We start from the raw sequence: 22,108 nt of genomic DNA on the forward strand, positions 1-22,108 counted from the left end.
CACGAGGGGAATCTTCGACTTCGAGACATTATCCCTCCATTCCTGACTCCTTTCTTGTTCACTTCGAGAGACTTCGGCTCCTTCTTTTTAAGCAGAAGCTGGTTAACTTTACTCAGCTTTCCAACATGGTTGATTATAGCAAGTGGAAGAATATTGAAGTTAGTGACGACGAAGACGACACTCATCCAAATATTGACACACCATCTCTATTCCGATGGAGACATCAGGCTCGAGTAGAAAGGACTGAGAAAGAGATAGAAGAGAAGCAACAGTTTCTTGCAAAGCAGAAAGAGAACAGAACCAAGCTGAGAGAAGCCCAAGACAAGATGAAGAAAGCGAAAGGTAACCAGGAAGAGATGTCTGCTCTCAAAAAACAAATTGATTCATTAAAAAAAGAAGAAGAAAAACTCAGAAAACAAGAGGAGGAATTAGCAAAGAAAGAGAGATTGACACCATGGAATGTGGACACATTGTCAAAAGATGGATTTTCTCATTCATACATCAATAAGTCCCAACCGAAAAAAGAATTAACAGATGAAGAGAAACATGAACAATTGCAGAGTTTTGTGGAGCGACATGAAAAGGATATGAAGCATTATGGCATGCTAAATGACTACGAAGACAGCAATGATTACCTTCGTGATAATCCTCACTTGGTTTGTGAAGAAACAGCCAGTTTTTTGACACTTTGGTGTGTTACACTTGAAGTTGAAGAAAAGACAGCTTTAATGTGCCGTGTAGCTCACCAAACCATTGTAATGCAGTATATACTTCAATTAGCAAAACAATTAGAACGAGACCCTCGTTCATGTGTTCCTGGATTCTTTCAGAGAATGAAAACAGCAGAAAAGCAATACACAGACGCCTTTCGAGACGAGCTTCAATCTTTCATAGAACGTGTTAAAGCTCGTGCCAAAATTCGTATTGAAGAGGCGGTTAAAAAAGTTGAAGAGGAAGAAAGGCAGAAACGTTTAGGTCCTGGTGGTCTTGATCCAGTTGAAGTGATGGATTCTCTTCCTCCTGAACTCAGGAGTTGTTTTGAAGAACGCAATATCCCAAAATTACAGGACGTTATTTCTAAATTGCCAAAGGAAGAGGCTGCGTATCACATGAAGCGTTGCGTTGATTCTGGTTTGTGGGTAGCTGATGCAAAGTCGGCTGGACTGACTCCTGCAAGTGAAGAACTAAAGAAACACAATATAGAGGTTGATGATGAATCAAGTGATGAACATTATGAAGATATCAATAATGAAGACAAGGATGAGCTAGGACTGGATTGATAGTGGTGTTCGTTGTTATTAATCAATGGTGTGTGTGCTGTTTATTATTATTATTATTATTAAATACTTGATACCACAATAAAATAATCAATACACAAGTTAACTATGATACACGAATGAGTAACTAGTTCACAATAATGATAATGCTTGATATTTTGCTATTTGTAATTTTGTATAAGTCAAGGATTGTCAATTTTTGATAAAAGTGCATCTAAAACAATGTTGAATCTTCGATACCTTTCAAGAGGGTCATCAGAAGATGTTCCCATATTCTGTAAATGCATTCGAGCGCAATCTTGCATTAAAAAGTCAAACAGTACTGGTTCATATGTGTAGGACCCAAGCTTTCTTTTAGCATTAAGTGACAGATCAGCAGTGTGAGCAACAATACTGTGTAGACCATCAAGTCCCACAGTACGGGTTGTAAAATCTTCCAAAATGAGGCGCATGTCTTGCTGAGAGTTTGAGTCTTCAGTATAGAGCTTACGAAGATGCTGTATGGCTGGTATGACAAGCTGCTCTATGTCATAAATGCTAGCTCCTTCTGACAAGGCAGATATCATTCCCTTTAATGTGTCTTGATAGGTTGTATGAGTGTCAGTGTAGTGAGTCTTAAGAACACCCCATGTTCTCTTCATATCAATAACCTAACAAATAATAATAATGCTACATTAGGCAATTAACGGCACACAACATACCTGGGTGGACTCCAGACCTTTCATTATTGCCATAAATGAAAATAAGTTCCCACACTTTCCACTTTGTAAGAGCTCAGCTATTTCTATCCATCGTTTCAGCATCTTAGCCCTCTCAATCACATCACTAGTATGCAACAGATTGACTATTACAAGCTGGGAAAGTCCAAGATGTCTAATAATGGTGTTAGTTATTTACAGTTAGATGAGTTTATTATTTACCTATAGAAGAGCTTCTTCCACAATTTCTCACCAGACTGGGATGCTAAAACTTCAAGTCCGACAAAAACACCATCAGTGTTGAGTTCTTGCACTCTATTAATAGAACAGTTGTTATGACATGAAAACAAAATTGTAAGTTTTAATTACCTATTCATCCAGAGATCATAATCCTCTCCTGGTCGAGGAGCAAGTAGAAAACACACTGCATCTGCCTGGGTTAAATGCATGGCAACTTCATCGTTTGAAAACTCTTTTAGAAAGGAAGGTATTTCTGCTATTGCTTGAGGAGGTTTGATATTCTTCCCTGAAATTATACTCGTTGGACGAGACGAATATGGTGATTCTGAAGAGGGACGAGAGCCATGAGACCTTCTTGAGTGCTTTGTTGAAGAAGGTGTACTAGAGGGTGACAACCTTGTATTTTTTGAAGAGGAAAGTGAGGAAAAAGACAACTGGGAGTATGTGGAGAAAGGATGAGGTGGAGGGGTTTTACAGGGAGTAGGTATATTCTCCTGCACAATACGTGGTGTAGCATATGTCACTGTTTGTGCTCTTGCTCTTTCCAAAACATCAGCATGAGCAGCACTGCTCATAGAACGTTTAAATGTAATCTCTGCATACTTAACTCCAGCATTTTTACCCAGAACTGGGACACTGCGCTCATGCCGAAGTGATTTTGGAGTGACAGTGCTATAGTGGATGTCTAAAGATGGTGATTTGCTTCTATGATTTGCTGAGCGTGCCAAATTAGGCGAAGGGGGTAATGTGCTACGAATTGAGACACTCTCCATAACCTCATAATCTTCCTGATCATACTTTTCACGAGAAGATGTATGAGATGAAGGTGATTGCTGCATTTCCATAGCTTTCTTGCTAGGAACAGGTATGTCATACGTACTGTATGGATCAATCGTTCTTGGTCTTACCACATCAGGAATATGTGACGAAGCTTTTCCATCAACTTCATTGTAAATGGTGGCCGGTGATGAGGGGGCATCTCTATAAAGAGATGCCATTGCCATATCACTCATTTCATCTTCATCTACCATGTCTCCCAGTAGGTTAGAGCTGGAATAACTGGTCTGATTAAGTAGGCTAGCTTTAGGAGTGCTAATTGTGTCACGAACCGGGCTATGACGAGGAGAATCACAAGGACTAAAGGATGCTGATCTTGTGGCTCTAAAACTAGCACGCTTGTTGTGAACCATTGTGTAATAATCAGCATTTGCCATTGCATGATCAAGATTGGAGTCAATTGAGCGACCAAAATTTCTTGGTAGCGTGCCATAGGGTCGAAGTAAAGAACTTTCATATTCAGTGGAACTAATATCATGACATATGGGATTAATAAGAACACCATCAAAGTCTGTACTCAATGGTATCCTGTAACGAAGATGATTAAAAATCAACTCAGGGACACTGTCAAAGGCACCATTTCCAAACTGATACTTTTGACCAGTTTTTTCAGCCCCTCGTAAATTTTTTACGACTATTTCATTGCAGTTGATTTGTACATGAAAGATTCGGCCTTCCCAGAGCAAAGAGAGTATGTAGCTTCCACGAGTGATGGTATCTTCAATCACCAAAAAGTCGCCATCCTGATCTAAAAGAGATTCAACCTGCCCACGTGCCATTGGACCATAAAACCATGGTTGTTGCTCAAGAGGTAAAGAACGACTGAAGTCATCTCTCTCATCTGTATCACAGGTCAACCCCAAACCTGATTCCATCGATACTATAGAAAGATGCTTGTTAGGATTACCATCGTCATCCATAATGCCATGAAATGGTTCTTGTACTTGAAGTGAAAAGTGGTCACAATGAGACCGTGCTGCTTGGTTAGACATAGTTTGTGCTCGTGGATGACTGGGCCTCAACAATGCATCTTTATGAAATGGTGCTTGCTCACTAACTGTGTATGATCTTTGAAGTGGGTAATGTCGAGGCATCTGTGGACTTCCTCGTGGATCTGGAACGTAATCATTTTCAACGGCATACGGTTTCTGAGTCGTTCCTTGAATTAAATCCTCAAAACATGCTGCTGCTGCCTGGCTGGGTAAACTACGTGAAAAGTCTTCCACATTTGTTTTTATTTCTGGTATCGTGTGCAAGAATTTTTCCTCAGATGATGGCGAAGTCTGCACATCTTGCCCTTTTTTGACCTAAGGTATCAATGAGAAAACATTCTAATTGAATTACATGAAGCTAAGTATGTATAATTGGCAATATTTAACACTATTAGTGATATCAAATTAAAAGAAGGACTGAATGACCATACTTTACATTGATATAAAATGCAAAACAGGTAGTTAGTGCAGTTGTTTATGCCAGAGATGGAAATAGTAAACTTAATATTAATAAAAATTTAAAGCTTTACAAAGATAATAGTAAAATAACCTTTTGTTGTCCTTTACTACCACCACTGCCTCCAAGTAGACCTTTTAACCTGAAAAATTCACAATAATGACATTAGTCACGTTACATTACAGTACAGGTCAAAACATTTCAATTTTTACAATAACATATGCATGGCATAACAATACATTCTTTCATAAAGCTCACTTTTTAATATTTAATGCAGATCCTTTTTTAATGAGAGCCCCTATGTGGTGGTGATCATGGCTTGAAGAAGCAGACTGAACTCTTTTATTGATACCTATGGAAAGGAATGCTTTATAAATGTTATAACCAGTGAACTGCATACAAACATCCTTTGAGGTCATACATGAAACATAATCTATACATGTCTAGGTTTAATTTTGCTATATGACACGAATTTAATCATATCAACATGTGAATATAAAATTATACCTTCTGACTTCATGTGGGAACGATAATTGCTCAGACTGCCAATCATTGTGGCTCTATCCTTAGCATTTTGTATTCCAAGCTTCTTTAGATCAACATCTTTAAAGTTAACAACACTCTATCAAAGAAAGCAAAAAAATAATGCCATGACTAGCTCTTTATTGATATTACCAATCACTAGGTGTGCAATGGTATGTTATTATGGCTATGAAGCATTGAAAAAACACACTGCATGTTCATATAAACACCTCCTTTATTACTCAGATACAATAACCACAAAAATTAAGAAGGCCAAGTACATAAAACCACGTTCGCTAAATCAAATAATAGAAAGCGACACTACTAAGATTGACGAACACAAAGTGAGCATCAAAAAAAAATGTTCGCAAACACTGATGACATGCTGATAGTTCACAATGCTTTCGACGTGTACCATTATATAACTATTAAGGTGTGTAAATATCAACTAATAAACACTCTTACATTTCAAGTTAATGGCCAAGTATATACAACAATACTAGTGATATACTAACTACTGAATTGATTTACCTATCACCTATAATGCATTTTAAATAAAACACGTATGAACGTTAGAATATGACCAAACATAGAAGAATTTATATTACTTTAAAAAGTCAATAGCAACAAGATACATATCCCATTTTATTTAATTAGTAAGATGTGAGAAAGTATCTGAAGTATGTAGAGGACGGTTAACTTCACTTAATCACAGATGGACAAAAACATAATGCAATGTCCTGCATAGTACTATCATGTTTTAGAATTTGCCCTTCAGTTATCAATGGCAATCATACACTTTTATTAAACCTGTCACACTGTTATATTGATGCACACTATTATAACACAATAACATCAGGAGAACAAAATAAATCTTACACTTAAGAAACTAACCTTGAGATTAGGGAAGTCTTCAAGTTGGCGTCTGTAGCACTCCATACGCAGCTCCAATAGCCATGTTTCTACACTGATGGAGTCTAGGGCTCCAAGTGGACATTCTTCCATCGCGCAGTTATAGAGCGAAGTGATTTTACCGAGACTCGTCACAATTTACAGAAGTCGACAGTGATAAGACTTGTTTCTTTAAAGTGTGAAGTGAAGAACGTAGAGAAGCAATAGCAGCGATCCAAGATTCAGTAGCCAAGCGAAGTTATGCTGTACTCTGTAGGAGCATACAGGAAATTATAGTTATAACGAAGGCGTTTACGTCATGACACGTTTGTGCCAATTAGTACTACCATAGTACCATGTATAACCAGATATAAATCACATGAAAATTCTTCATGCATTTGATAAGAAGCAAGTTTCATGCTATTTGTAATACTATGCCGCAACAGAGCAGGCAGGCCAGGGAAGACCACATCCAATGAAGATCACTAAAATTAACTCTTTAAAATGAAACCACACATTATTCAACTAAAGTCACAACATGCACTTCAAAAATAGAAAAGTAACCTAGAAAACTGTTCAAGTAAAAATTTAAGACACATCAATGTGATGTATTATTAAATAAAGACAAACAAGAGGTGTAATGGCCTGCAATACCAATACATAATACAACAGGCAAGAGGAAAAGGAATACAACACACAACACAAAACTTGTGGACGAGGACTTAGGAGTTTTTCTGAACATAGCTTTGTGGCACATATCCTTCATCTTTGCCTTTACGAACACGTAGCCATCCATCACCTAGATCTTCAATGATAGTCACAATGTCATTAGCACGACAGCTTAATTCATCTTCATTTTGTGCTAAGTATGAAAATTAAATTTTTATCATTATAAATAATCACATAACAAATATACATCAAGGTAATTATAATATCCAATGATGCATCACTACTACTACCATAATTATGGCATTGACAAAAATAAAACTACATGTATGTACATGTACACTGTACATGTACTAGGACACACACATCCTGACACACACAAAGACAAAAATGCACCCTCTAGACGCACATACGCACACACACACACACACACACACAGAGTCATGTTTGTACTCCTTAATTACCATGTAGCCAAACATGCTGTACTTTAATATAGTAACTGTACCTTCAAAATCATACACCATGATCCAGACTCCAGCATCACCTGACTGATCCTTTGAACCTCCATCTTCATCATCAGAAAACCATTCCTCTTGTGCCTTGACATTGTCAGTACTGCCTTGAGGAGAAGGGTGCTATAAAATGCAGAGAATAAAACATTAGAACGAAAAAATAATAATGCTCACAGCAGCAGTAGAAGAATTATTAGATACAACCTCAATATCAGTAGAACTAAGCTTGCTTGTAGCTCTTGGACGTTCTTCTTTCTTTTCTTTAACCTTTTCTTTCTTCTTTGCAGCAGGAGATTTACCATTTTTAGCTAAAAAATAAAGAACAATAAAAATGAAGCAAAATGAAAAGCAAGTTAAGCAACACAAAGTTGCTACACCACAAGCGTAAGAAATTTGGCCTTTCTTAGCCTCAAAGTGGTGGTGATTATACACATACACTGCAATGAAGTAGAGCTACCTGATCCACCACTTCCTGCCTCTGATAAATAACCCTAAAAGAAAAGAAAATAATTCTTATTAAATGACTTAAGCTTGGATGACAAATGAGACTAACTGCCAAGACAAAATAAAAATATCAAGCAGAGATGCACTTATTGCAATAACAGAACAAAATACCTTGAACTCTTGAATCTCTGATTTTATAATCCCAATTTTCTCAGCATTTTCTGCAAGGCGCTGTGCAACCTGCTGTGCATCACCAAGGCTAGGATTCTGCTCATAAATAGTTTTCATTTTCTCCATGGCAGTCCTAATCAAAAGTAATATCAAGACATCACAAGACTCTATAACAATTCATTACATAATTATATACACAATATAGTAATAGTAGCAGTAGATATGAAAAGAGCGGCACTACTACTTGACAGACAGGAGTGTGAGTGTCAAAGGTAGGAGGATTGTGTGGGATACGAGGGGGAGATAGATTATACATTATAAGACACTACTCATAAATACTAACATGTCAGACGTAGTCTTTTCCATTGCTGCTTCCAATTCACCTATTTTCTTTATCAGCCTCTTCTTCCTCTGCTCAGGAGGCAAATGACTGAAGTCTCTGGCTTCAAGCTACATGCAGATACATGTACATAAACAAACATTATAGTGATTACACTGTAAACACACCATACATGTACATTAGAAATACATTGGAAACTCTCCAGGATAAATAAGACTAATTAAAGTACATGCATAATTGCGTACAGGAATTAAATTGAGCTTTTCCAGAAACAATCTTAAATGCACAACAGTAGGAATTAAGTTGCTGGCAATATACAGTTAGTTAACTTGACAAACTTTTTTCTTGTCATCTTTTTTGTCCTTTTCCTTCTTCTTTATCTTGCCTTGATATTCTTCAAAGTCAACATTACCTGGAACAGGATAGCCAGTCTTCCGTTCTTCGATAAACTGCCGGTTGTCCTACAAAAAAAAGAGGAAAAATGCCAAAAATTGAAATATTATAAAAGTACAAAGAAAGAAAAGAAAAAAGTCTAGAAATGTACATGTGTACATGCACATGCAACTGACTTTGTCAGGATCAATTGCATCAGAACCAGCAGTGATGTTATCAAGGCAAGTATTAATAACAGGGTTGACTCTTCTGTGACTTTCAGCATATGCATTAATGAGAGCTTTATATGTGTTGATATGATCAGTATTCATTTGCATGAAGGTCTGTAATAAAAAAAACAATGAAAAATGTGTGAAAAATAACAGTAATATCTCACATCCATATGCTGAGGCATAAGCTGGGTGTAATGTTGACGGCGATATTGATTAGTAGCCTCTAATTGCAAGATATAATTATTTCGAGATTCTTCTCCAGCTTGATCTTTGCCACGAGAGATTTGTGTAAGCTACAAAAATAAAATTATTAATCATGTGTGTTCTTCCGGCAACAGATGTCAAAGACGTAAATTACATTAACAGTTCATTAATCATGGACTCCATATAAGTAACACGCATTAATGAGACGAAGCAATGCATGATCATTTCATTAATCACAAAACAACACGACAACAAATTACAGACCATAAATACAGCAATATTAGCGTGCTAAATTTTATGCATACCTACAAATTATAATTACTAGACAATAAACAATCATGTGCGGCAATCAAACTATTAGTATATTGAAGTGTTTATGTATTAAGGCATTTACATTTCCAAAAATGAAGTCATGGAACATTTTAAGTTGTAAGGTACAACCACATGTACTAGTACATGTGAATGTACATGTAGATTGAAATGTAGATGAACATGTACATGTACATAGTTTATCATACAATGTACAACAACACAGAAACATATACATGTACAAAACAGATTAGGCTTACAAGACATACAATGTACCTTATCAATTTTGGCTTTGGTAGATTGAGGATCATTATCAGCCCTATCAAGTGCATGTGCAGCAACTTCCTTTTCCTCACTGGCTTTCCTATATATCCGCTTTGCCTACATGTACATATAAAAAATTAAAAAAAATATTAGGACAACAAAAAGCAATACTGGCAAAGCTGGTTCAAGTTTTGGAATTCAAAAGTAACGTGTCATATACTGAGCCATACTAAAATCAGTTGCAAAAACCAATTAATTATTCCATCATCACTGTTATTTGAATAATGACAAAGTACAATCAAAACTGAAACAGCTGCTTTGTAATTGTACATTAAAAGACTGCAACAACTAATTCATTTAATCAATAAATTGAATCCTGCTTGGCCATTGGCTATCTGATTAATTTTTCTGGACAGATAATGATGACAATAATTATTTATTTTCATAACTATAATAACATCAATTTAAAAACCTACATGTATATTACTAATATGATGCCATTGTTATGCACATGTAGATGGCAGAGCAAAGGAGCAAGGCTTGTTCTCACTCTGGCTCCCCTCCAGTCACAATGCAAATACAACATACATGTAAGAAACAAGGAAACTGGTGTTTGCTTCAGCAAAATATCCCAAAACAAAAGTGCATGTACATGAACATACATTTATTTTGAAGCATACCCAAACAAGAACATACATATAGTAAGCAGAGATCAAGGAAAGAAGAGTAATGGATGAGTATACAGATACATTTACTTGTAGAGTCTTGATGTTGACTTAATTGTAAATACAACACAAGATATAGAACAATCAAAATACAGCAAGAGTTATTGAATAGTCATGTACATGTATATAAGATTAATGATACATCATACAAGTAAACACATACATGTACATGTAGCCTGATTTTATCTAATTGTGGCTGCTGGACTGTGATATTACAAGCATTGCAGGATAGACTCTGGTTCTATTACCACAATTAATTTTACGGCTGTTATATGGCTATAAAACAAGGCTTCTATATCAGTATTCAGTAAAGATTTCAAAATTTCAGAACATATCATGTACATGTAGCTAAATGCTGAATTTACATTCGGCCACTAGTCAATAAAATCTTTTCAAACAAAACCATTGCTTCGACACTGGATAAATAAATTGTCCGAGTACAACTACATGCATAACAAATTGAATTAAGATTACTCACATTCTCTAACTGATCCATCGACTCTTTTAATTTCTTGTGCAGCTCTTGACCTTCTAACATCATCTTTCTCCTAACAGCAGTTGTGTTCTTGGCTAGTTCATTCAAGGGCTTGAAGACTTCATTTTGCAAGTATTCAGCTATAAGTTCTCTCTGTCCAGCCAAGTCATTGGTCTCCACTACTAGTTTACCAAATGCCTGAATATTTGTGTACCTAATAAAATTAAAAAATTATTAAATTAACATGAACAGTAAATTTCAATGCACACATGTGATGTAAGATAATTCATATAATGCATAATGCATAACAAAAAAGAAAATAAGATCAATAGTTAAATTGAAAGTGTGTTTCAATGAGAGAACTATACAGTATACATGCACATGTACATGCACATGTAGCAAGAAAAACTGGAATAGTAAAATTTCGGTAAATTTAGCAAATTTATGTCCATTTGCCAAAACTTTAGTCATTAACTTTAGCATGCATATGGTTAGAATTTGACCAAAATTTTAACCTCCAAACCTCTTTTAGTCAACTTGCTACAACTTTAACACCAAATTTTCTAGCTACATGTATAACTATGTGTATAGTACCAGCAAAACATCTTAATGAACATTATCAAGACAGCTGCACATCTCATTAGCTATGCATATCATTAACATATATAAATCATGTACCACTACAAGTTGTGATTGTGTTCCAAAATGGTTATGTGACCATTGCAATTATTATTCAAAATACATGTACCACTTAATACTTTTAAAAATGTACATGTAGTTAACAGACAGTTACATGTATGCCAAACATTAAAACTTCCTTTACCTTAAAAAATAACAGGCAAAGGTTAGGAACAAATGCAGGCACAAGAGGCATACAGAATGAATTGTAAAAAAAATAGCTGTCATAATATCGATCTGCTTCAAACAGTAAATAATAATTTACCCGGTCAGCTCAATTATGTTGCTGAGCATTACCAAAAACAAGGATACAATTATGTTCTAAGGTTGTTTTCACTACAATGCATGCTTATTAATCATAATGCATGCCAAACCATATCTTCCAACAATATGCAAAACTAAGTGCTAACATATAAAGATATTGACAGTAAATGGGTAAAAACACTATTGAGCAACCCTGTTAAGTGACAGACAAGGTCCTAGGGTTAGCAAAAAAAATCAGAGTATACTTATATAGTATTATTAGTAAATATGTAAGGTTTGAGTATCGTCATAGTTATAGTGCATACAAGACAAAATTACATTACAGTCGGTAGTACATGTAAGTGCATCAAATAAAGTGTTAGTGATATGATTATACCACCTTGTCACTACTATTATGATTAATTGACTAGAAAGGAAAAATTCCATTCTCACATTAGTGCTACTATCGTTACATTCTGTTGCTATTACCTCATTTCAGACAAAATTATTCTATGTTTAAATCTACAAGCACTAAGCAATTGATATCATAAATCTTTTTACAGCTTCAGCCATAACAAATGAACAGCAAACTACATGTACTGTACATGCAAAATGTAAATTAACATGTATTTTGAAATTTCTGATAAAAATAGTCATCATCATGATAATATTAATTTATAGCTAGAAGAAGAATGGAAAATAAACAGTTACACCATTTTATCATTTTTTATGAATGTGCCACGTCATGCTTGCTTGATTAAATGCCTGGGAATTTATTTCTGAACAAGTGAAAATAAAGAAGCCTAAAGGTGTATTGAAACATGAACTTCGCGCTTATAACACTGTACATAAGTTACACTATTTGCAACTATCTAAATGATATGGCATCTATACTTCACAAAACAATTACATGCATGTGTATCTACCTATAACAGGAAAATATCCAAGTAATGTGTGTCTATTAGAGTCACAAAAATTTACATGTACTGTATGTGTATCTACCTAGAATAGGAAAATATCCCAGTAATGTATGTCTATTAGAGAATGGTGTTTATTCAAGCTAATAGCTCATTTTAGAACATTTTAATGCCAACAAACATGACTGAGTCACTAATGTAATTCATCAGCAGTTTCAGTAACATGTCAACGTAAAATGAGTAATATCATACAGCTATAGTTCTTTCTTGCCTAACTGCCCAGAAGGAAAAGAAACACCATCTAAAATAAGGCATAGGATTTCCTGCAGCGTAAGGCACAAAACAACATACGTTTATAACATTGACACACATTGATAAAGCCAGGGATGCCATGTACTGGTGTAGTCACAGATCAAGATGGCAACTATACCTAGGGCCTTGTGGTCAGTGTGATCCAACCAGCAAAGCCAAGGTGCCAGTCCAATCAACAGGGATTGATTTTGTTCAGGGTGAGTCCATAATTAATGTGGAAACTGAGAGGATTAAGGTAAAATGAGCCTGACTCAGGCAGAAGATTTTGTCGTTTTTGTAAACCAAAAGCTGCCACTTCAGTTAAGACAAGACCTCCAGGCCTACCGGCAAGGTTTCATGCCACTACACGTAACACAAAATCATGGACAAGCTCCTATATTTGCTAGAACCCATACTAAATTACAAGTAACTCAGAACTATCCAAATAAAGTTTCATAGGGTGAGAGGACAAATGCCTAGCATGTCTTTTGGGCTTTCATGTTTAAATTGCTTTACACTCTCCACAAAAATCAATTTGGCTAATTCTGTGCCAACTTTAAGAGATATTTGCATCAAAGGTCAGACAGCCTACACAATTCTGATTGCTATGTCTATCGACCGTAAACCTAATAATAATAATAATAAGTTGGCTGTTGTAGGTAGACTGCTTGTTTAATGCGGCTACACAATACAAAAACACAGTCAACACACCTTAAGTTAGACAGTCCCCATTGTAATGTAGTTCATAGATTGCATGGTTGGTGAACTGGTTTGCAAGGTGCATTCAATTTGCTGTACATGTCACATACATGTACCGTAATTCTTCTAAAATTTCGCACCTCTAATTTCAAAAATAAATAATTTTTAAGTACTTTTATTTTCAAATTAATTCTAATTATTCGTTTTGTAAGTAATGATGAAAGTTCTTCTAATTTTGCCATTTCCCTCCAATTTCGACAGTCGACAGCATTATAACACATGGACCTGTGCTGGAAGAGGCCGAAAATCATGTCTAACTCACAGCATAGACTCGAGCAGCACTCCGCTGGACAGATGACTGCCATTAGTAGGCCTAAGTTCAAGATTCAGATTGTATTAGTCAACAAAGAAGCATCGACAGACTTATATCTTGTCCAAACATGCATCTTAGTGCCTCCTATTTCGTCATAATTAATTGCTAGTTGGCCATAAAGGCTTAGTTGACTCTAATTATTCGTTTTCAAAATTTATTTATCAAAAGTGACTGTGGCGAATTTTTAGAAGAATTACGGTAGTTATAGGCAGCTATCTGCAATACCACAGGTGGGCATATTTCACATTGCTACAACTACTACAGCTACTACTACAAAAGTACAGTATAGTGCAAGATTATAGAGAACTGTAAATTTTTGCAAATTTATGCCATCTGCCGTCTTGTACAGCAATGATTTGATTTTCGCCAATCTTCAAAGAATCGCAAAATCCGCAAAATTTAAAGCCTTTGAAAATTTCACACTATACAGTATACATGTATGTACTAGATTTCTGTCAATTAACTTTATGCAGTTCTCCAGAGCATTATTTCAAACAATACAAGACTTTGACGCTGCAATTAATTTTTTTGAAGACATTCAGTGATCAAAGCAGGGAAAATATCATGAGTAAATTAATGACTTCAACCAAAACCACAGCATGATAATAAGAGATGATAATACTTTACAGACTACATGCATTTGTAGGGCCATGCACATTATGGCTTAATACATGAAGTACATCAGCATCTGCACATGCAGTCGATGGACATGATTGTACTACTCTATAACAGCTCAGAACCTACATATTATTTTTATTTGATAAAGTGACTGGATTTTTAATTTTTTTATTGTGAATTGCAAATTTGTATTTAAAGAGGTATTATAATTACAACAATTTACAAGAGTACATAGCAATTAAACAGCATCAATATGGCATGACATGCACATGGAAAATGCAATCACTTAAAGAATTATGTCATACACACATGCATTTTACTATGTACATGTGCATAATTCTATTGTGCCAGAAAGATCGTTTAGATGTTAGAGGAGACACAATCCGCATGGTTCTAAAAAAGGCTGTATAACATATGATACAGCTGATTTTAAATGTTTAAAAAAGGTCACTACAGGTCTTTAAAGATCAAACTCTATTTTAGTAAGCTATCAAAAGATGGCATGCTTAATCATAAAAGATACACATACATATACATTGTACATGTAGATCTCGATGTACATGTACATAGTACATGTAGTTCAATATGTTAAAGGTTTTAGTAAATTCATGCCAAATGAAAAGCATTAACCTAATAAAAATAGCATAATATCTACATTCATCACAGATGGAGAGGGCCAATATTTATTGCCTTGAAACTTTGTAGCTATACAGTAGTAGCCACGTACAGTTTATGATGCAACCAAAATTTTCATGCCAAAAAATTTTTGTGGATAGGTCAACTCGTGGAAATAAAAAATTGTGAAAAAACTTCCCACCAATTATTTTTAGCATGAAATTTCCCGATCCACGGTATGACACTAGTAATGATTGATGTATGGACTAGAAACAAATTGTGGGACCATAACCAAACTAAAATGTGACACTTCAGGTGATGTACATGTAGACGACTACATGTACATCACCAAGAGGTAAAAATGGAAGATTTCAAAAGACATACATGTAGACAAAAGGTATTCTAAAGATTCTCTAGAAAATTTCTCCTTGTGGCCATTTTTGGTCAAATTTTGAATCCTGATAATCAAATCTGGTCTACTATACATGTACAGTGTATGTAATTTTCATGAGTGAGTAAAAACGATAAAATTGGCTCAGTGCCCACTAGTACTTGTAATGTTATAATAAATGAACTGATAACTAATAACTTGGGCCAAGCATTAGTTGTAAGTTGTGTATCATCACAAATAGAGGTAAATGAACTCAGCATCAACATGCATTTATAGTATTTCAGGGGCCAATAATTTGAGGATATGAGTATACAAAATGTACATGTACATGGTAGGAGTGAGATATGCCTAAGCTTTAACTGGTGAAAAGATTTTCCACAGATCAGCTGCAATGATAGAGAGCCTGGCAGTGCATAACATAATGGCAGTCCTATATGCTTCAAGTGCTAATATACATGTCACTACCATGGCTGAGGTGACTACCAAACTTTAAACAAAAAATCTGCCACAAATACATGTAACTGGATTACCAAAACTATTCTAACATGCATGTGCATGTAGTAAAAAAGGCCATTCTAAAACCCAACAATTACTATGCAGACGCTATCGCCCAAGAGGCTCCTGTCATGCAGTTTCAGTGCTCTTGTACATGTACGTGTACATCAAATACCTGTCCATTATTAAGTAGTCACATGTTTAAAGAGTAACACATCCAAAAATTTTTGATAAAGTGTTTTAATGCATGCATTAACAAACAAAAATATCCTTGACCCACGCAGCCTTTTTCACTGAGGAGGTTATTCAATTAAGTATCTTTCAAAAAGTAAATACAATGTATCTTGTAAATGAACTTTGATTTCTCATATAAAAGTTCTTTAAAAGATTTGGGGTCATTAGTATCACAATCAATATAATGTCAGTGCCATAATTATGAAAAAACTTCTAAAACATTGCTCAGAAAAGCTTAAATTCTGATCATTAAATCCACTTAGGAGACCTTTTTGGGTAAGACAAAAGAGGCACAGAGGAAGTTGCCTTTTGTATTCTAAAAATAGTAATGCCACTAGCTCTGCTAAAAGTTTCCCACCTACATTCCCAGTCTCCCAAGTACTGCATATGAGGTCAGTCAGATTGCAAAAAGAAGTACAGAGGTACAATAAAGAATTTGCATGCACGCATAATAACTTCACTAAATATTCTGCTCATAAGTACTGAGAACTCCAAAAAGACACATACATGTACATGTACAGTTTATACTGTACTGTAATGAATATGCATTGTATATGCATACATGTACATGTACATGTACTTACTTTGAATCTTCTTCTTCTCTTTTTCTGTAGCTTTTAACTAATTTTCTATAAAAAAAGTTATGAAGCATTAGCATTAGTACATTGTATATGTAAGAATGATCAGCAGGTAATATTAGTATGCTAAACAGCGAATTCTCATACATGCTCAAATCAATTAAAATTAATTCTGCTAAATTATATTAATTTAACAAAATTTTTGTTTTAATAGTTGATACATGTAGCAATTTGGCAAATTAAAACCTGCAATTTTAAATTACTATGCATATGACCACAAATTTGCTAAATTAAAATCCACCAACCACCAAAAACTTAGCAATTTACAAAAATTTTCCCTCCAAAATCACCTGCTATGCGGTAATTATCATATTTCCTCAAATAAAAGCCCCAGCATCTAAGCAGAAAAAATTTTTTGGCCCATTAATGTCACAGATATGTGTAGACCCAAAAATCAATTTGGCGACTTTAATTCTTGTGATTTTACAGTTTTTGGGCTTTTTGAAAAACATTAATCATACAATGTAGATACAAATATTCACAAAATTTTTAAACTGTGAAATTAAATCCCGTGAAATATATACCACCTATATGGTCATTCTTATATTGAAATTTGAATCTCAAAAAATAAAATAAAATTTATGTGGAATCTGAATTGTGACTCAATACAAAGGAGATTTCAAACGCCATAAAGGTATCTGGAAGGCACAAATAGCATTGTAAGTCTAGATTTGTGCCTTTATACTTAAATTTTATAGTGACCCCTGCATTTATTTGTACCCATGCAGCTTCTATTTGAGTCTTTAGATATGGGATAATAGCAAAGGGCATTCATTTAAGTAATGACAGTAAAATCCATCGAACACACAGAGTTATCAAGTATACATTTACATGTAAATAGAAAATTGCCAGTTTGCAGTTCACGAAAAGGTTATGGTAATTAAGAAATTGTGACGTACATGTACAGTATAGTGCCTTTAAAAAAGCTACATTGTAAGTAGTCCACAGAAGCCCACAGGCCCATACTAGCTGCTTTACTTTGCTACTCTTTCTTGCTTCATGCCCAGAAAGTACTGCAGTTCCGCCTAGTCATATGGCTGTAGTAGCGAGCACTCATACATGTACATGTACATGTGTATATGCTAAAAAACCGTCAAAGGACTCGAGGAAGCTCCTCTGGGATGTCTGAGCTCTCTTTGTCAAACCATTGTACTCAGAAGTCTAATTTGGATATTCTTTTCTCCATTCTACCGTCAAACTACTGTGCATGTATTGTCTGCTGGAGACCATGTGTGCTACTACTAATTACGCATTGCATTACGTAATTGAATTACGCATATGCAACAAACTACATATATATGTACCTATGCAAAAGTGAATAACCACACGCACATGTATTTGCTTCCTGTACTATACACATGCAAGTACAGCATAAATTTCTAAATACCAACTTTAAGAACTCTTTAACCCTTAAAAGCCTTCTAGCCCAGCAAAAATCACAAGAAGTTGTATAGACAGTTAGACACACAATATGCACATGGTATGTGGTTACAGTGCATGTGAACTAATTTCTTTTTCGACAAGAAAACATGGCACAGAGTACCGTACATGATGAATGTATAACTACACAGTACATGTACTGTATTGCATATCTCAGACACTGCGACTGACCTTAGTTCCTTAGCGTAAACAGTCTCAGCATGAATACGGTCCTTGACAAAGCTACTAACTCTTCTAATGAATTCAATCTCATGATCTGTATGAGTACATATAGCCTCGTACTGATCCTAAAAGGGAGACATGCCGTAAATAGCTAAAAACACACATGTAGCTGTCAATGGCAGAAATCCATTGCAAGAAATAAAATACATGTACAATACAAGAATTAAAATTGTATAATTTACTTGCACTGTGAAACTAATACATGTCATTTGGGCTTTCAAACATGTAACAATTAATAAACTGTAACAAAAGAACAATGAAACAACTAAAATGTTTTCAAACATCAAATATACATGCAAATGTAAACCACGAGCAAATTAGTAATTTCTGTGCATTACACAAGATAATGTAACAACCAATCGTGTAATAAATGATTGAATATAATGAAGTGAAATGAAGAAGTGTAAATAAAGATCTATAATGAATGCTTTAAGAGAATGTAGACATCATACTAAAAGTTTGTTTGGCAACACAGCCACTTTAGAAAGACAAAGAAATTACACTAAGCACACAAAGCAATGAAAGCATAGTCATTATCTATTTACCATCCACATTCAATATATACATGTACATGTACAAGAAATGAGTGCATGAAATTTTGGTGACTTCAGCTTATGTTAGACATTTCCTATTATATATAGTTACATGTATTTACTCTTGTTACAACTAATGAATCAAAGTCAGAAACTGAGAATAACAATTACATAGGCCTTTTGATTTAAGCTAACATTTCCAATAGGCATATTAATCATATTGCAGCCAACAGCAATAGACAAACCCACAATCCTTATACTTTCAAACATGCATCACATGAAGAACACCAAGTGCTTCCAAAAGAACAATGTAATGTACATAACTTACAATACCATGGGCCCCTGAAATATTCATTGGCTTCAAAATCTAAAAGAAAAGTCACTTTGTCCCTAATTCATTAGTGTGTATAGGTGCATACACATTAGTTATAAAGGTTACTATAAACTTATTATCACATGCATCAAGGGGTTGCTTGTTCCTCCACAACTAGCATGTACACAAAAATTAATTCAGATTTAGAAGAACAGGTAGAAACTAACGAATCTATCTACTTAATGCATACATTGTAAGTCAGCCAATGGAGAGAAGTACTGTTACAAGGTAACTAGGAAAACAGACTGAGCGTGGTTATTCAATCATGCCAATTCTTGTGTAAATGAATACATGTACGCATGTGATGAATTTTTTGTCCTCAAAGTAAAAAAACCTTGTCAAATGGCATTTTTGGCACTCAGTGATGAACAACAGGCTCTCATATTTGATACCATGATTCAAAGTACACCAAATGTACATGAACATATCAAAAAAGTAAAGCTACATGTACAATTGCATTTAATTAAATTTTAAATTCTGATAGCAAGTCAGTGCATGTGTGCAAAACCAATTAAATGTACTTAATCTTGTAAAGTAATAAAGTTGCATAATTTGCAATCCTGTATCATTCCTAAAAAGAGAACTCAACTCTCTTTGCTTTGCAACTAAACGCAATTTGAAGTTTTTCTGCCCTCACAATTTCGTTCTCAATGAATCTAGTGCCTTCAGCAGGCTATCACAGTCTGATTAGAGTTTATTATTTCACTTTCATTTGCATGTACATGTAGAAGAAGAATGTTCATGTGGTAGTTTTATTACTAGGAATGGTGAGCTAGAACTGAACCCAAATAACAGAGTAAACTATCAATGTAAGATCCAGTACATGCATGCATATTATTACCAGATCATTTTAACAAATGTGAAAGAAATTACATGTATATGCATTTCTTGTGTTTTCGTTCCAATTTTAAAAGACAGGAAACAATTAAGGTCTACATTTATACACGTGTAGTCTCTAAAGAGTTTAAAAATAACCCAAGGACTAAAGGGCCAAAAGGTAATTAAAATATTGAAGTTTAATACACTGTAAGCTAGTTCTGTACAGTGCACATGTATAATGACATGAACTGTGGTCATCATGTTTGTTTACATAAACTGCATAAGCTTGAGATAGCAATGCTTCAATATTGAAAATAGAATATCACAATTAATAATTTGCAACCCACTCATGCAAATAAAAACAAAAAATATATTGATACAAATTTACATGTACATTTACAATGTACATGCATGCATATCTACATGTACAAATACATATACATGTACATGTATTATGCCAATATCTAATGACAAAACCTTAACTTCAAAACATACAGCATAAGCACATGCAAGTACAATACAATGTACTAGTAAATTATAAGTGACTAGATGCATGCATGTGCATAATAAAAAATAAACAGAGAGTAAATGTAGTTCCGATACACATTTATATACATGTACTGTAGGTATAACAATAATACATGTAATAATGAAACGCCTTTAAAATATCCAGACCTATAGTAAGAACACAACACTGTAATGTACAGTACATGCAGCGAATAAAAATAACACAATAGATGAATTTGCCAAATGTATAATAAACACTTACAGTACATGAACACATGTTACTCACTACATGAAAGAATCATGAAGGAGGTAAAGCAAACAGCAGTCTATTATTACAAGCAATAAAATGATTAGCTAGCTATAGTTTATGTTTCTATAACACATGCACAACCTTTAGTATCATTCCACAGTTTAGGCTCTAGCTTATAATAGCTGCATTGGCCACAACTCTACTTTCACACTGTTCATACACACCAATAATATAAAGAACGAAGTGATAATCAACCACAAACTCTTTGACATGGCTAACTTATGTATACTGACTTCCCTTTTGTCAATAATGAAAGCAATACTTCAAATAACAATCAATGTACAAAATATAAATCCAACAGGACATTATCTATAATACAAAGATTATACATGATCTAAATGTATAATACAGTTAACATCAAGACATAGCACTATTACAGTTACATTTAATTTCAATGCACAGTGGAATAATCCACAAAGAGGAACAAATGTCATAATTACTAATATCATGGGAATACAATAAACCACACCACAAACACACAGCATTCTTACTATAATACAGTATATTTAAGTGTCAAATTAGAAGTAACTTATAAGCCTTCAATCTGATATCACCAGTAAAAGGAAGGAAAACAAACTTGATTGATTTCACGTATGTCACTCTTGCCAAGACATCAAGAATACGTGTATACCATAATTGTACATAGCTATAATTTTAACTCTTAATGGCATCCTACTTTTCAAAGCTGTTAAAACAAACTAAACCTAGACTAACAATTACGGTCATTATTACACGTACATTAACCTTTTAACAAATTGAAAAAATCATAGAAACCTAACTATATCAATACTCACCCAAAGTTCACTGCCCCAGCTCATTCTTCACCTCAGTATAAGGCAACTGTAATTAAATTTCAGTGTAAGATGACACGACTGAGAAGTAAGATACCAGATGAAAAACTCTGATTGGTTTAGGGTTTGTTAAGTAGCAAATCCTTTCAGATAATAACAATAGAAGGACAGACAATGAATCAACTTCAACGCATGGGATCTCCAATAGCAGAACCACCGACAGTCTAGCCCCGTAGTCCGACAAAAATGTTCCTCGGTAGAATCTCACGTGACGAAAGGGCACACACATACA

At 34.6% G+C, this 22,108-nt stretch overlaps 3 protein-coding genes across 4 annotated transcripts; 1 reads left to right on the forward strand and 2 right to left on the reverse strand.

Annotated features, from left to right (window-relative positions):
• The first annotated feature begins 11 nt into the window (after positions 1 to 11).
• Positions 12 to 1,394, forward strand: LOC100633421 (hsp90 co-chaperone Cdc37-like). Its single transcript, XM_011404448.2, has one exon. The coding sequence runs from the start codon at positions 126 to 128 to the stop codon at positions 1,278 to 1,280; it is 1,155 nt and encodes a 384-aa protein (XP_011402750.1). The 5' UTR covers positions 12 to 125; the 3' UTR covers positions 1,281 to 1,394.
• LOC100631901 (uncharacterized) lies at positions 1,284 to 6,188 on the reverse strand. Its single transcript, XM_019994373.1, has 8 exons — positions 5,918 to 6,188; positions 5,009 to 5,123; positions 4,760 to 4,853; positions 4,595 to 4,643; positions 2,345 to 4,359; positions 2,198 to 2,290; positions 1,979 to 2,150; positions 1,284 to 1,927 (listed from the first exon to the last, which is right to left on the reverse strand). The coding sequence occupies exons 1-8, from the start codon at positions 6,026 to 6,028 to the stop codon at positions 1,460 to 1,462; spliced, it is 3,117 nt and encodes a 1,038-aa protein (XP_019849932.1). The 5' UTR covers positions 6,029 to 6,188; the 3' UTR covers positions 1,284 to 1,459.
• A 200-nt stretch (positions 6,189 to 6,388) lies between these two features.
• Positions 6,389 to 22,076, reverse strand: LOC100633546 (formin-binding protein 1-like). Of its 2 annotated transcripts, none has more exons than XM_019994377.1 (14): positions 21,820 to 22,076; positions 18,433 to 18,548; positions 16,768 to 16,812; positions 10,633 to 10,843; positions 9,442 to 9,546; positions 8,817 to 8,945; positions 8,617 to 8,763; positions 8,386 to 8,508; positions 8,051 to 8,157; positions 7,708 to 7,840; positions 7,550 to 7,583; positions 7,267 to 7,400; positions 7,086 to 7,215; positions 6,389 to 6,776 (listed from the first exon to the last, which is right to left on the reverse strand). In XM_019994377.1, exons 1-14 carry the CDS (start codon positions 21,841 to 21,843, stop codon positions 6,637 to 6,639), a joined length of 1,578 nt encoding a protein of 525 aa, XP_019849936.1. In that variant the 5' UTR covers positions 21,844 to 22,076; the 3' UTR covers positions 6,389 to 6,636. The 2 variants fall into 2 exon arrangements, with proteins under 2 accessions (XP_019849936.1, XP_003385143.1); XM_003385095.3 differs by having other exon boundaries at positions 7,529 to 7,583.
• Between the last annotated feature and the right edge of the window lie 32 nt (positions 22,077 to 22,108).

This window comes from Amphimedon queenslandica, unplaced genomic scaffold, assembly GCF_000090795.2.
Source record: "Amphimedon queenslandica unplaced genomic scaffold, v1.1 AMPQUscaffold_13474, whole genome shotgun sequence".
Taxonomy (NCBI): Eukaryota; Metazoa; Porifera; class Demospongiae; order Haplosclerida; family Niphatidae; genus Amphimedon; species Amphimedon queenslandica.

Excerpts from the sequence above, each read along its gene's own strand:
- LOC100631901 (XM_019994373.1), bottom strand. The coding sequence starts at position 6,028 with ATGGAAGAATGTCCACTTGGAGCCCTAGACTCCATCAGTGTAGAAACA. Across the intron at positions 4,360-4,594 it reads GTAGTAAAGGACAACAAAAG|GTCAAAAAAGGGCAAGATGT; the intron begins GTTATTTTACTA and ends TTGATACCTTAG. Across the intron at positions 2,151-2,197 it reads TGGAAGAAGCTCTTCTATAG|ACATCTTGGACTTTCCCAGC; the intron begins GTAAATAATAAA and ends CACCATTATTAG.
- LOC100633421 (XM_011404448.2), top strand. The coding sequence starts at position 126 with ATGGTTGATTATAGCAAGTGGAAGAATATTGAAGTTAGTGACGACGAA.
- LOC100633546 (XM_003385095.3), bottom strand. The coding sequence starts at position 21,843 with ATGAGCTGGGGCAGTGAACTTTGG. Across the intron at positions 10,844-16,767 it reads AGAGAAGAAGAAGATTCAAA|GTACACAAATATTCAGGCAT; the intron begins GTAAGTACATGT and ends TAATTTTATTAG. Across the intron at positions 8,764-8,816 it reads TTATGCCTCAGCATATGGAT|ACCTTCATGCAAATGAATAC; the intron begins GTGAGATATTAC and ends TTTTTATTACAG.